Source organism: Danio rerio, chromosome 8, assembly GCF_052040795.2.
Source record: "Danio rerio strain M-AB ecotype USA chromosome 8, GRCz13ab, whole genome shotgun sequence".
In the NCBI taxonomy this organism is placed as follows: domain Eukaryota; kingdom Metazoa; phylum Chordata; class Actinopteri; order Cypriniformes; family Danionidae; genus Danio; species Danio rerio.
In genome coordinates this window covers 55,267,860-55,284,263 of record NC_141028.1, presented here as the reverse complement: position 1 = coordinate 55,284,263, position 16,404 = coordinate 55,267,860, and the positions used below count along the sequence as shown (strand labels likewise).

At 37.0% G+C, this 16,404-nt stretch overlaps 2 protein-coding genes across 6 annotated transcripts in view; both read right to left on the bottom strand.

Annotated features, from left to right (window-relative positions):
* Window positions 1-3,327, bottom strand: part of mfn2 (mitofusin 2) — a 51,440-nt gene extending 48,113 nt beyond the window's left edge. For 2 of the 4 annotated variants that reach the window (XM_087263714.1, XM_087263716.1), the window contains exon 1: window positions 1,914-3,327. The gene's annotated coding sequence lies outside the window, so the exon portion shown is untranslated. The remainder of the gene's footprint in view (window positions 1-1,913) is intronic. The other 2 variants (XM_087263715.1, NM_001128254.2) reach the window with 2 other exon arrangements.
* Window positions 3,328-4,729: 1,402 nt separating this feature from the next.
* plod1a (procollagen-lysine, 2-oxoglutarate 5-dioxygenase 1a) overlaps window positions 4,730-16,404 on the bottom strand; it is a 46,053-nt gene continuing 34,378 nt past the window's right edge. The window contains exons 16-20 of one of the 2 annotated variants that reach the window (XR_015497271.1): window positions 14,664-14,768; window positions 13,251-14,140; window positions 11,883-12,113; window positions 10,428-11,308; window positions 4,730-5,767 (exon numbers count right to left, since the gene is read on the bottom strand). Coding sequence is in view for 1 of the 2 variants with exons in the window: in NM_001077742.2 (NP_001071210.2) it covers window positions 5,612-5,767; window positions 10,428-10,553; window positions 13,994-14,140; window positions 14,664-14,768 (534 nt within the window). In the remaining variant the exon portion in view is untranslated. The remainder of the gene's footprint in view (window positions 5,768-10,427; window positions 11,309-11,882; window positions 12,114-13,250; window positions 14,141-14,663; window positions 14,769-16,404) is intronic. The other variant, NM_001077742.2, reaches the window with a different exon arrangement.

The window sequence follows — 16,404 nt, the reverse complement described above, 5'->3', positions numbered from 1 at the left end:
TTAACCGATTTTTGTTGGGAGGACATTAGGATTGTGTGTAACCAAGCATTTTTACAATATAAGAAAAACGAATACTATACATGTCAATGGTTACAGGTTTTCAGCTTTTTTTTTAACTTAAAATATCTTCTGTTTTCAAAAGAAGAAACTTAAACGTGTTTGGAACTAGTGGAGATTGACCAAGTTAACATTAAATGATGACTATTGTCATTTAGTGAGATAAAGTTGGTTTTATATTCTCAAATTTATACTTTCTCCTTAATATTATAATTTCAAAAAAATATTATTTGCAAAATTCTAAATAGTGAATCATATTAGCAGCCAATAAATGTCAAAATATAACTGTTCACTGTCAAATAAATAGTGCTAATGTTGTTTTCAAGTTATACTTGCATGTAATTTCAGACTGAATATTCAAAGTACCATGGCAAACAACATAGGGAGCATAATTGACTATGCGAAATCACTAATTTAATATGCGAAATATTAAAAAAAAAAAAACTTTACCTCAATCACTTAAAAATTTATATTTTGCTGCTTGTTTTAACTAATTTAAATTATCTGACATAACACTATTCTTGAGGATTTTTTGGGACAACTTAATTGTGTAATGTCCAATCAACTTAAAATTGTAAAAACCTTCAAGTTAAATTAACCAATTTGTGTTGGGAGGACATGATGATTGTGTGTAACTCAGCATTTTTACAATGTAGGAAAAATGACTACTATAGAAGTCAATGGTTACAGGTTTTCAGCTTTTTTATTTAAAATATCTTCTGTTATCAAAAGAAGAAACTCAAACCTGTTTGGAACTAGTGAAGATTGACAAGGCAAGAAAGGTCCCGACTTCTGCCAGAAAAGGCAAACATGTTGATTTTTCTCCAGTTTAAAAACTGACAGTCATTTTCCTTCAATCTATTGTACATTCTTTTACAGGATTTTTATCTATTTATTTGTTTTACAATTATTGGTTTCATTTTATTTTACAATAAAAACGTAATAATAATATATAGGGTTTTAATTATGTTCAATTTGATTTTGTACAAAAAAAAAACACAACAAAATATACCGATAAGAGAACCGTTAAAGTATCGAACCTATAAGTGGTATCGATTAAAGTAGTACTATCGTTAAAACCTTAACAATACCCATCCCTAGTCACGTATAAAATTTAATAGAAATTGTATTTTTCCCACTTGTTGAGCGTTGTCCTTATAAAAGACTTCAATATGGGAGAAAATGCTTAACGTGATGTTTTTCACTTTATCTTTGAATTAGGACTTTATTTTTTTTTATTTTTTTTTTTTTTTTACAGTAGTTGGGGTTAATTACAAGTATACAGGTAAAGTTGGTTTTAAATTCACACATTTGTTCATTTAGCAGTCTCTATATTGTTTAATATGTTACTTTGAATTTTCGATCCGAATTAGCATGCAAGTATGACTTGTAAACAACATTAACACTAATTTACTGTAAACAATTTTGTACTTTAATAGTCATTTGCTGCTCATATGATTTCCCTATTTAGAATTGGCAAACAATACTTTCCTGAAATTATATTATTAAGGAGAAAGTCTGAATATCCTAATATAAAACCAAATTTACCTCTAAATTACAGGTAACGTTTGACAGAAATTTGGGTTTCTCTGGTTGATGTTTAGGTACATTGAGCCACGTTAAGCTTTTTTCACATTAAGTGTTTCAGAATGTCCTACTAGGTTAACATTAAATGATGACAGTTTTCATTTTGGGTGAACTATTCCTTTTAATTTTCTAACATCTTGCTGCTAATTAACAGAGATATCATTAGCTATTAAAACGTTCCAAGAAAAAAAACATGTATTTTAGCAGGCAACAACCGATCAATTAAGATTAAACACGTACTTTAATGATAATAAAATAGCAAGTCTTACCTGGCAGTGTGTGTAACAGCTTATATAAATAGAGAAGATCGAATAAGCTGGATCAGCTTCCCAGCATTTGATCTAGAGGTGTCCGGTCACTTAAGATGTAAACTCAATGTAGAGAGTTTACAATGTTTTATGAACATTTTATAATCCATAACCCACACTAACATCACAGTCACGACTTCCACGAGGCGACACCAACCCACTTCTTCTCCAGACAGAAACTAACGCGTTAAACAACTTAAACGACGTTAAATGTGAATATAATGTCTTTATTCTAGCTTTAATGATTTTAAACACTCTAGTATCCGAGTCATAGCTCCGACAGGACTTTTTCTCGAGCTCAATGTCACAGACACAAGCGGCAACCCTCGACTGCCCCAAACCCACTGCAATCCTCCACTACACTAGACCGGGCGGCGTGACCACGTGATTGATCCACCAAGCTGGAATGCGTACAACGTAACAGATAAATTATGTATATTTAAACAATGCGTACCGTGTAATCGCATTAGTATATCATATTTAAGATTTCATTTTTTATATATATCTATACCAGTAATTTTTATCTCTCTGAATGAGACAAATTGCATCATTCTTAATAATCCCGCCCCAAAGACAATTCAGCCAGTCATATTCGAGCAATTCCGAATACGCAGTTAGATTGACGTGAGACTAGCGATTCTGATTGGTTTAGAAAAAAGAAGGCGGACCCACTTGACAATTTAGCTGTCAAGAGCAAATGTTTATTATTTATTCCTCAATATTCATGCATTTAAAAAGTAATGATATATAATCTATATATCTTTACAACCTCGAAACGCTGCAATCAGATGAAACATTCACATAATCATACCTTTCACTTATGTAACGTTGAGTGTCTTTTCTAACATTAACGTTACCAGCACGAAATTAAAGGACATTTTTAAACTACAAACCTGACGTGCACAGCAACATCTTCACATATAAGTCAATACAGTTGATTTTATAAGCAAATATGTTTACCAGTAGGAACGTAGGATGTATTATATCTTATGACAATCCTCAAGCATGTTGATCCAGCGATGTCATCGCAACATATATTAATGAAATCCTCCTCTGGAAGAGCTTTCCAGATCACAGCTTTTGTTAAAGCATTTACAGGATAAGCGAAACCGAAACAAGACCCGCAACAACGCCTAACCCTAACGAACTGCTCATAAGCGTTTGACCATCAAAAGTGGGTGTGAAAGCAGTGCTTCCATTATCTTCACGTAAGAAGCATAATTTGTGAATAAATGTGATGAGTATTTACCTTTACGTTCAGTATAAATATCCGTACTTAGCAAGGTATTCCATATCTAACGTTACATAAGAGCGGAGTGATTATTTGGTCGCCATTATCTTAGCATTAGCTTCCAACGGCGGGTAGATGTATTACGTCATGTACATGCGACGTTTGTTGTTGTTGTTTTTTGCTCCACGCGAGGGCGCTCAGTATTCATTCGTTCATTTTCTTTTCGTTTTTTTTTTTCGCTTAGTCCCTTTTTTATCAAGGGTCACCACAGTGGAATGAACCGCCAACTTATCCAGCACGTTTTTACGCAGTGGATGCCCCTCCAGTCGCAACCCATTTCTGGGAAACATCCACACACACTCATTCACACACACACTCATACACTACGGACAATTTAGCCTAGTAGCCGGGGAAAACCCATGCGAACGCAGGAAGAACATGCAAACTCGACAAAGAAACGCCACTGCGTCGCTCCGGGCGCTCAGTAGTTCATAACAAAACATCTTGAAGGATGAGTTTCCAGATGCTTTTCTGGGATTTTTACAGCCCTCAGATTTTTGTCGACATTCTTTACATGCATGTTGCAGTAAGGAAAAACAAACATGGAACTGCGTTCAAAAGTCAAAAAAAGGTAACGGTTTTCCCAAATTTAATTATGTATGTCCTTATACTTATCATTGTTTATATGAACACATATACAACATTATAGCTAATATATTCTAACATATATTTAAAATTCGAATGATTGAAAATGATTAAAAGCGGCCATTTTTGCAATATTTCATAATATATGTGGCATTTATGACATATTTTAAATATGTGAAATCCAAAGATGAACGTGTATGTTTAATCACTTCCTTTCGGCTTAGTCCCTTTGTTCATCAGGGGTCACCACAGTGGAATAAACCGCTAACTTGTCCAGCATGTGTTTTACACAGCGAATGCCCTTCCAGCTGCAACCCAGTACTAGGAAACACTCATTCACACACACCCTCATTCCCACACACACACACACACACACACACACACACACTACGGCCAATTTAGTTTATTATTTCCTTAATTTCTCTTTGGCTTAGTCCCTTTATTTATCAAGTTTCACCACAGTGGAATGAACCGGCAACTTATCTAGCACGTTTTACACAGCGAATGTTCTTTCTAGCTGCAACACAGTTCTGGGAAACACCCATACACACTCATTTACACACACACATACACTACGGCCAGTTTAGTTTATTAATTAATTCATTTATTTCCCTTTGGCTTAGTCCCTTTATTTATCAGGGGTGGCCACAACGGAATGAACCGCCAACTTATCCAGCATACACCGCGGATGTTCTTCCAGCTGCATCCCAGTTCTGGGAAATACACACACACACACACACACTACGGCCAGTTTAGTTTATTAATTAATTGATTAATTTCCCTTCGGCTTAGTCCCTTATTTATCAGGGGTTGCCACAGCGGAATGAACCGCCAACTTATCTAGCATATGTTTTACACAGCGGATGCCCTTCCGTACTGGAAAACACACACACACACACAGTACGAACAGTTTAGTTTATTAATTAATTTCCCTTCAGGTTAGTCCCTTTATTTATCAGGGGTCGCCACAGCGGAATGAACTTATCCAGCATTTGTTTTACACAGCGGATGCCCTCCCAGCTGCAACCGGGCACTGGGAAACACCCATACACTCTCGCATTCACATTTATACACTACGGCCAGTTTAGCTTATTCAATTCACCTATATTTAGCGCATGTCTTTAGGCTGTGGAGGAAAATCGGAGCACCCGGAGGAAACCCACGAGAACATGGGGAGAACATGCACACAGAAATGCCAACTGACCCATCCAGAACTAAAATCAGTGACCTTCTTGCAGTGCTAACCACTAAGCCACCGTGTCGCCCCTGAACATGTATGTCACACATGTAATTTGCCTTTATTGCCAAATATCACATTTCTATCAGGTCCAACAATCTTTTTTTCTTTTCAGTTTTATTGTGTTTTCCTCCATAAATTGTGACATGATGATGAATCCATTAAGATGAATCTCAAAACAAGCAACATCAAGCAGTTAGAAAACAAACCACACACTGTTTTCAAACGTCAGCACCGATTGCTTGAGTGGCATCAAAAAAAAAAAAACCTCAAACTTGTGAATGTCAAAGCAAAGACAGTTACAACGTAGAAGTCATCTGTATGGGGAAAAAAAATCCCTTCGATACATGACAATAAATAAATGAGTAAAACGGCATTGCATAGCGATCTGTCAAAATGCTTTCAACATTCATCAGTCAGAAAAAATTATCAAAAAAAACAAACATGGGAAATATATACACACTGGCGTATTCAGAAACGTAAGGCACTTTGCTCAATTCAGTCTTCTCAATTCAAAGCAAATTCAAGTTTCCGTTAAACACAAGTTCAAGGGTCTACAAATGAGACGGCGATGTATCGGACCCCCTCGGTGGTGGGCAGACCCTCGTGGTAATGGGTGAGGCGTCCCGGGTGCATGAAAGCCCAGCCCTTCCTGGGAGACCTAATGGAGCAGTCGTACCTCAAGAACCGACAGCCTCCACCCTGAACACAACACAAAGCCATTGACAGTTAATAGACTACTATTATTCTCTTCAAAGTCATGACAACTCAAAGTTATGTCATTCCAAACCCGTATCATATTTTAAAAAATAAGGAAAAACAAAAACTTTCATTCAGTAGTCAAATCTCATTCCCTTTTTCTTTACTGTGTAAATGTTTTCATTACTTGTTCGATTAACCTTTGTGCAGCAATTAATTTTTTTTACTAGTAAGTCCAAAGTGAAAATGTCCAAAAAAATATAAATATTTTACTACTTTCACTAATGTCCATTTTTTTCAACAGCATCAGTTCTAATCATAACAAAACTTAAACTTAAATGATTTCAGCAAATGGCTGCAATATAACAAAGAGTGAAAAATGTAAAGGGGTCTGAATGTTATTCCGTACCGACTATATATATATATATATATATATATATATATATATATATATATATATATATATATATATATATATATATATATATATATATATATATATATATGTATACACACACACACAGTTGAAGTCAGAATAGCCCCCCTGATTTATTAGCCACCCTTTTTATTTTTTTTCCCCATTTTCTGTTTAATAGAGAGCAGATTTTTTCAGCACATTTCTAAACATAATAGTTTTATTAACTCATCTCTAATAACTGATTTATTTTATCTTTGCCATGATGACAGTAAATAATATTTGACTAGACATTTTTCAAGACACTTCTATACAGATTAAAGTGTCATTTAAAGGCTTAACTAGGTTAATTAGGTTAACTAGGCAGGTTAGGGTAATTAGGCAAGTTATTGTATAATGACGGTTTGTTCTGTAGACTGTCAAAAAATATAGCTTAAAGGGGCTAATAATTTTGACCTTAAAATGTTGTTTAAAAAAATTAATAACTGCTTTTATTCTAGCCAAAATAAAACAAATAAAACTTTTTCCCGAAGAAAAAATATTATTAGACATACTGTGAAAATTTCTTTGCTCTGTTAAACATCATTTGGGAAATATTTAAAAAAGAAAAAAAAATCCAAGGGGGGCAAATAATTCAGACTTCAACTGTATATATAGTTGAAGTCAGAATTATTAGCCCTTGTTTATTTTTTTTACCCATTTTATGTTTAACGGAAAGAAGATTTTTTTAACACATTTCTTAACATAATAGTTTTAATAACTCATTTCTAATAACTTTTTTTATCTTTGCCATGATGACAGAAAATAATATTCCACAATATATTTTTGAAGACACTTCTATACAGATTAAAGTGACATTTAAAGGCTTAACTAGGTTAATTAGGTTAACTAGGCAGGTTAAGGTTATTAGGCAAGTTATTGTATAACGAAGGTTTGTTCTGTAGACTATGGAAAAAATAACTTTAAGGGGCTAATAATTTTGACCTTAAAATGGTGTTTAAAAAATTAAAAACTGTTTTTATTCTAGCCGAAATAAAACAAATTATACTTTCTCCAGAAGAAAAAATATTATCAGACATACTGTGAAAATTTCCTTACTCTGTTAAACATCATTTGGGAAATATTTTAAAAAAGTATGTATAAAGGTAGTTTAAAATTTAATTTAATAATTCATTCCAGTTATTTTAATGATGAATTTTCAGCTTCATTTGTCGGCTTAGTCCATTTATTAATCCGGGGTCGCCACAGCGGAATGAACTGCCAACTTTTCCAGCAAGTTTTTACTCAGCGGAAGGCCTTCCAGCCGCAACTCATCTCTGGGAAACATACACACACACATTCACACACACACTCATACGCTACGGACAATTTAGCCTACCCAATTCACCTGTACCGCATGTCTTTGGACTGTGGGGGAAACCGGAGCACCTAGAGGAAACCCACGCGAAGGCAGGGAGAACATGCAAACTCCACACAGAAACGCCAACTGAGCCGAGGTTCGAACCAGCGGCCTGCTTGCGACAGCACTACCTACTGCGCCACTGCCTCGCCCTCTATTATTAATTATTATTATTATTATTAATTTTTCTTTTTTGTCCCTTTATTAATCTGGGGTCGCCACAGCGGAATGAACCGCCAACTTATCCAGCATACGTTTTACAAAGCAGATGCCCTTCCAGCTGCAACCCATCACTGGGAAACATCCATAAACACTCATTTATGCATACACTATGGACAATTTAACTTATTCAATTCACCTGTACCGCATGTCTTTGGACTGTGGGGGAAACCGGAGCACCCGGAGAGAACCCATGCGAACACGAGGAGAACATGCAAACTCCACACAGAAATGCCAACTGACCCAGCCGAGGCACGAACCAGCGACCTTCCTGCCTCACAGATCGTGCTACCCACTGTGCCACTGTGACGCCCTAATTATTATTATTATTGTTAATGTAATAGTAATAAAAGCAATAATGACTGGAGTAATGATTTTATTCGAAACTACATACAATAAGAAACCAGTTATTTAAAATAGTAATAAATCTTTTTTTATGTACATTTAATTAATGCCACCTTGATGAACAGAATGATTTTCCTTAAAAAAAGCATGAAAAAAAATGACCCCAAACTTTTGACCAGTAGTCTGTATATATATCCCTGATAAATACAGGATTTTCTTTCACAAGCATCAGTTCTTATCATAATTACCAAACATTTATGAATTTTTCAGAACTTTTAAGGTATAGTTCACCCAAAAATGAACTGAAATTAAGTTCAGTAATCAAGTCTAATTCAAGTCAACATTGTTCACTGAGAGTATTGACCTTATTTTAAAATGCGGATGTGCGCCTTTTTTCTCGATTGTCTTAGAACTTCCGATTCAGTCGCCTATGGAAGAAATGACTAGGAATAATAAATGGCAAAAAACGGTCAAACTACTTGCTCTACAAACAAATGTTTGCATGACTATACAGACCAAGTAGAATAATATAATAAGAAAATATCAGTTTGCAACATCAAGCAGCGCATCGAGCAGTTTTTAACGTCTAAAAATGAATGGAAGTGAATGAGAGCGGAAGTCTCGAGTCAAAAATATTCAAAGAAAAAAGCCAGTAAATACATGATAATAAAATTTGAGGCGTACAAATTCTTACCCTACTCCACTATTCACTTTGCAAACATGAAACAGGCGAGAAACAAAATGAGGGAAAAGACATACAAGTTATATCCCTGAAAAAGCAAATAAAAAGCCTAGAAATCCACTCAAGTCTTTGTTTTCATCTCAAGCGTTAAGGAGAGGTGCAGGTCAAGACAAGCTGCAGTGTTTCAACATGAACACACTAACCACTAGCCTGCTGCATTCTTTAAATGTGAGATTTGAAGTAAAGATTTCAATAAACTTCACCTAAAAACTGCATTTTCAATCAACTTCAAAAAATCTACAACTTTATAACTTTCCAACTAATATAAAAAGAATATGACAAATTTAGTTTACAATTGATCATTAATTTTGTTTATATATGGGTTAAAGATGTTGTTTTTAGTGTCTGGATATGAGTAAATGTACATAGTTGAGTTTTTATACACATAATAACCATATTACAGTCAAGCTAACTGTCAAACTGCTAGATTCACATATAAAATGAAACAATCCTAATTAGATTTTTACCTATTAAAATATAATGACGATAATAAATGCCATCAGGGGCGCTGCTGGCCCTCTGACAAGCTGAAAGTTGAAGAGCGGGGCATATTATTGATGATCGCTGATGAAAATGAATACCGGGAGAGGGGGATCTGAGAAAAGTGAAGAACGGGGGTTGTGGGGGGGATGAGGTGTGGTGGGTTGGTTCATAATGTCAGTGGCGCCCCTAAATGTATGGGCCCTTAGAATCGTCCTAACCACCCCCCTCCCCACCCCCCAGTGGCGCCCCTGAATGCCATTACATTTGACATTTAAAAGTATTTTTCCTTTCTCACATATGAGAAAAACAGAAGTTTGACTAAAGAATTAAGATTTAAAATGACAATTATTTTATATCTTGAACCTGCTTATTGAGGATTCTTGCTTTTGAATATGTACGATTTTTAGAATATTGTTATTGTTCATTGTAATAGTGACAAACACTACACTGAATTAAATTTTAGTGGATGTAAATCTAATTGGATGGATGTAATCACACAAATAGCATTGTTTTGCTAATAAGAACAATTAATTATTCTAATAATGTACAAAAAAATAGGAAATACATTAAAATATAAATTTGACACTTTTATTGATCACCCTTATTATTGAAATAATCATTTGTATTTTTTTTCTGAGAGGAGCTTTAAGAGGTTTAAAGGGATAGTTCACCCAAAAACTTAATATTTACTCTCCCTTCGCTTGTTCCAAACTTATTTGACTTTCCTTCTTCTGTTAAACTCAAAAGAAGATATTCTGAAGAAAGCTGGAAACCGGTAACCATTGACTTCCATAGTATTTACAAATTCTATGGAAGTCAATGGTTACAGGTTTCCAGCTTTATTTAAAGTATCCTCTTAAGCATTTAACAGAAGAATGAAAGTCAAATAGGTTTAAAAGCACATGGGGCAGAGTAAACAGTAAGCGAATGTTCACTTTTGAGTGAACTATCCCTTTAAATATTAATTTCGATGACTCCTATATAAAAATGCATTTTGAATAAATTAGGCAGCTGTTTAATTGATGTAATTGTAGCACTGGCAGACATTGTTTCCACTCACCTGAAAGTCAATTCCGACATGATTGAGAGCGATATTGATGGTGAAGGTGGAGGCGTCGTGATGTGGTCTTAATGAAGGCTGCTCATCAGGTTTATAACGAACAACAAACGCCAGATCGAACTGAGCCTGCAGGAGGAAAACACAGAGAAAAGTCCAAAAACAGAAATAATACATAAAATACACATGCAGTGCATCCGGAAATTATTTATAGCAATTTAATTTTTCCACATTTGTTTATGTTACAGCCTTATTCCAGAATGGATTAAATTCATTTATTTCCTCAAAATTCTACACACAATAGCCCATAATGACAATGTGAAAAAAGAGTTTTTGAAATTATTGCAAATTTATTAAAAATAAAAAACCTGAAGAATCACATGTACATCAGTATTCACAGCCTTTGCTCAATACTTTGTTGATGCACCTTTGGCAGCAATTACAGTCTTTTTGAATATGATGCCACAAGCTTGGCACACCTGTCTTTGGGAATTTTTGCCCATTCCTCTTTGCAGTACCCCTCAAGTTTTATCAGGTTGGACAGGAAGTGACGGTGAACAGCCATTTTCAGATCTCTCCAGAGATGTTCAATAGGATTTAGGTCTGGGCTTTGGCTGGGCCACTCAAGTACATTCACTGAGTTGTTTTGAAGCCACTCCATTGATATTTTGGCAGTGTGCTTTGGGTCATTGTCCTGCTGGAAGATGAACCGTCGCCCCAGTCTGAGGTCAAGAGCACTCTGAAGCAGGTTTTCATTCAGGATGTCTCTGTACATATGTCATGATGCCTCTATCCTGACTAGTCTTCCAGTTCCTGCTGCTGTAAAACATCCCCACAGCATGATGCTGCCACCACCATGCTTCACTGTAGGGATGGTATTAAGCCTGATTTATACTTCTGCGTCAGGTGACCGGCGTAACCCACGGCGCAGGCAACGCGTGTGGCTGTGCATTTATACTTCTGCGCGCTGTCTCTGCCGGTCTGCATTAACACTTCCGAAACGCTAGTTGGCAGTGAGGTGTAAATGTTCCTCTGTGTCAAGTTTCTTCGCTACTTTTTTGCATTTCCTGAACACTTCCGGGATGTACAAGTGGCTCAAACTCGCTCATTTTGAGGCAGGAACCGGCGGACGTGCAACAACTTTAACTATGAGGTAAACACAAAACAAAACTTTCCATCCGGAGCTCCTTCACGGGACTCCACACTTGTAAACAATCGCTCGCGCGGCGTCGCGCCATTCGCGCGCCTCTCGGTCCCGCCCAGACTCGTCAGCGCTACCAAGCCGACCAATCACAGAGCTTATGCTACGCGTCGTTGCGACGTGTAGTTACATTTTTTGAGAGGTGCACGTCAGTGACGGCGATGGCCACGGCGAAGGGCTATGCGTCAGCGCCGTAGCATACGCCGGTGTTTGACGCAGAAGTATAAATCAGGCTTTAGCCTGGTGATGAGCGGTGCCTGGTTTTCTCCAAACGTAACGCCTGGCATTCACTCCAAAGAGTTCAATTTTAGTCTCATTAGACCAGAGAATTTAGTTTCTTATGGTCTGAGAGTCCTTCAGATGCCTTTTGGCAAATTTCAGGCGGGGAGTGCCTTCCGTCTGGCCACTTTACCATACAGGCCTGATTTATGGATTGCTACACAGATGGTTGTCCTTCTGTAAGGTTCTCCTCTCTACACAGAAGAAAGCTGGAGCTCAGACAGAGGGCTCTGTTTTGACGGTCCATGCGCAAAGCGCAAAACGCAGGGCGCAAATGCTTTCAGGGCGTGTCAGGACGCGTTTTTGCTAATTTAAGGATGGGAAAATCTGCCTTGCGCTTCGGCGCATGGTCTAAAAGGGTTGAGTTTATTTTCTTAATGAGTTATAGGTGTGTTTTAAGAATAAACCAATTAGAGTCTCATCTCCCTTTTCCTTTTAAGAGTCAGCTGCGTCGCACCAAGAGCGCAAACAGCTAACAGTTTTTTAACAGAAAACTGTTAAACAGAGCATCTACTGCGTGAGAATGAGAGATAATGGATCACTTTCACTTTCGCTCTTGGATAGGGAAACCTTTACGCACAGCATCAATTAGTCTATAAATAAATACTTTTGTTTGTTAAGCGCAAATATTCGTTTCAAAGCTATTTCTAAATTCAGCTCTAATTTCCAGCAAACGAATAAATGAATAATAATAACAAAATGTGCCCAAAAATCTGAGTTATATCCTAAAACACATGCTGTGCCCCATATGGTCTAAAACCTGACAGGTGGGCAAATCTAAGCTTATTTTTATTAAAACAAATATAAATATGGATATATTAAATAATACTGCTAATAATAATAACATTATACAAATCAAATTGTTATGAATGAACTGAAAAAGCCTCCCGAGATGAAGAAGACATAAAAGCAGTGATTTTTCATATTTATGTAGGCTAGAAAATAATATGTTTTATAATATTTTAATCCTTTATATTTATATCCTATATCTATTCTTATTATATTCTATATATATCCTTAATATTTGAATTTTTTTCATATGTAAAGATATTTGCCTATTGCTCTCTTGTGCTTATTAAGCAGTGCGTAAGCGAGGAGCAACTCTGCGCCAGAGTTTAGACCGGGTTAGTTTTGGTTTAATGAAAAATCTATTATAGTTTCTCATGCCAGCACTGCGCCTCAGAACGCCTTCCTTTTTAGACCAAATGCTATTTAAAATGCTATTGCTAATTGCTATTTAAACAGCGTAGCACAACGCCTCAAAACGACTCTTGCGCCAAGCTGAAACTACCAAAAGACTATTGCGTCATGCCTTGCGCCACACTGCGCCGGGTGTATGATAGGGCCCAGAGTGATCATCGGGTCACCTCCCTGACTAACGCCCTTCTCCCCCGATCACTCAGCTAACATGGCCGGCCAGCTCTAGGAACAGTCCTGGTGGTTCCAAACATCTTCCACAAATGGATGATGGAGGCCGCTGTGCTCATTGGAACTTTCAGAGCAGCAGAATTTCCTTTGTCTTCATGCTTGGTTTGTGCTTTGAGAAAACCTTATTTGTTTTATTTAAAGTTTTTTTTTTTAAAGCATGTTAAGGTCAATATTATTAGCCCCCTTAAGCAATACTTGCCTAATTACCCTGACTTGCCTAATTAAACTAGTTAAGCCTTTAAATGTCATTTTAAGCTAAATACTAGCATCTTTTAAAATATCTAGTAAAATATTGTTTACTGTCATCATAGCAAAGATAAAATAAATCAGTTATTAGAGATGAGTTATTAAATCTATTATGTTTAGAAATGTGTTGACAAAATTTTTCTCTCCGTTAAGTAAAAATAGAGGAAAAATATACAAGGGGGCTAATAATTGTGACTTAAACTAAATATTTAAACAGATTTTTGCTTGTATTGTAACCATTGTTTATCACTTTACTTCTTACTTTTGTTTTCTACTATAAAAATACTCATGTAAGTACCCATGAAGGAGGTGTTGTTTGTTCGTTATTCTGTTAATGTTTACAATACTACATTAAAAAAAACAAAAAACAAAAGAGACAATTACAATAAATGCAAAAAAATGATTAAACGCTTACCCTTGTGTAATACCCTGGAAACATCTTCTCCGTGACTGGAGCTATGTAATCCAAAAGAAACTTCTGCCATTCTTTCTCGTAGCCCACCTGATTCATGTGGATATCGATTGTGGGCACATTTTCATATCCACCTTGAATCCTATTGTCCTAAAAGCACACACGAAATTCAGTTTACTTGAAGTCTGCATGAACCAGAAGCTTTTTTTTCATACTGTGATGCAGTTTCTAGAGAAACAGATTAATAAAATAAAAAGTAGTGGGCGTGGCTTGTTTTTCTACTGCAAGCTGATTGGATGTAGTGCAGTAGGCTTTTCATTAAGAAAGATCAGGAACAGGGTTTGGGGAGACTTATTACAACCAAACAGACTCCTCCTTCTCAACATTTCTGTTTGTTGTCAAAACTGACAGCTGGAAGGGCGAGGTTAAATATGTAAGCCACGCCCAATACCTCACACAGATGTAATTAAACAATTTAACTGAAGACAAACAGGAAGTGCATTTTCAGATTTCAATTTTAGATTACAACGGCAATTTAATTTTCTTAATGACCTGCAAAGATGAATTGTTCGCCACAAAACTGGCAATGTGAGCAAACAAAATTATATGCTTATTATTGATTTCATGGGGACTTTAAAAAAGCCAAAACAGCATAAACATAAAAACAACGTACCACATTTGCTCCTCCTGACCACTGGCCAAAGTTTTCCATCTCCTCAACAAGATGGTCGCAGGCCACTTCGGAGAAAATGGGGAACCAGTACACGTCAGGACACGGCTGCACAGAAAGCGACAAATAAATCCAGTGCTCCCCACACATAGAGTTTACTTGAGGGGGGCTGCCCAGGTATATTAATGGCCAGCCGAGTATATTTATTGACTCGATTTTACTATTATCATCATCCTTATAATGAAGTTCACGGCCACCAGGCCGCTGGGAAGACGGAGGCGGAGAACCGACGAAGCTTAAAAGGTAATTATTAGTAAAAGGGAAGGCAGCTCGTCATGGACATCCCTGTCTAAATCAAAACAAACACAACATAACTGTCCAGGCCTGGACCTCTATCCATCCGTGGGTTTCGAGGCCGGTGTGCGCCACAGGTGTTTACACTTACATAGCGGCCTCACTCCATTCCCACGGCTCTCAGCCCCGCCCCCTCACCACATACCCCCATCACAGGTCAGCGCAACCCGTTAGACCAATATGAGACTGGCCGAGAAAAAAGGAGATGGAAAAAAGCAGAAGGTAAGACAGAGTAGACTGAGAGAGGGAAGGTTCTCCGGACACGTTGTCTCCTGGTCCTCCACCAGCTGAGAGATTGGTGATGTGCTGGTTCCCAGTGAAGGAATCTATCCACCTGCCTTTCTTTTCGTGTCCAGCAGCGGCTCTTCCGGGTGGTGGCATTACCGGTCTCCTGCTTCGCTCCCGCTTCAGTGGTCGGCAGCAGGCTTCAGCATCTTTGCAGATCGCTGCATCTCCCCTGTCTTTTTTGGATGGCTCCTCTCAGCTCTTTCCACCCACGGTGGTGAGCCCCACGTCCCCTGCTCCTCCCCATGCATGGAGTCGGCAGTAGGCAGACTCACCCCTGGCCTCCCCGGTGCTCTCGGCAGACGGACAAGTTTCTCCCACACTCAGGGTTCACTCCTTGTCCTGGGTTTTAGCACCACTGTAATGAACTTTACGGCCACCGGGAAGAAGAAGGCAGAGAACCGACAAAGCTTAAAAGGTATTTATTAATAAAAATGATGGCAGGTCCTCACGGACACTGTCATCTAAACTAAAAACAAACACAACATAACTGTGTCCAGGCCTGGACCTCTCTCAGCTTCCTCTGCCATCGTTCCTATTCTTATAGTCCAGAGCTCCTTCTGTGGGATTCGAGGCCAGTGTGCGCCACAGGTGTATTTACTTACAGTGTGTGATGAAGTGTGTGACTGTCTGATGAAGAGCCATGTGGCTTGAAACGTTACACGCTTTGTGTCAGCTTTTTTAATTTAATACATTTGTATTTTTGGAGCTTTGGTGTTGCCGCCTTTAATGAATATTTAATTTACAAATTAAGTTAAAAAATATATATTTATTAAATATAAAATATTTGATTATGAAATATTTTATTTTCTGTCAAAGCCGTTTTTTTTGCAGAAATGTTAAAAGTGACATTGATTTCTACTTAAAGTGTAGTTCATTTATTTTGCTCCTTTTGTTCAATCTTTTTGAATTAAAATGCTTTTTTTTTAAATGCTTTTATTATCCAAAATAATTCTATTTGTGGATATTTATTTTCTTTTTATGTGCCTGCTCGTTTTCCCCTATCTTTCTCATGTATTTGTTAAATAGGCAACTCAAATTTAGTTTATAATTCCCTTATTGTTTAATAATGAACTATAGTTTGTAAAGACTTTATTCTGTTTTA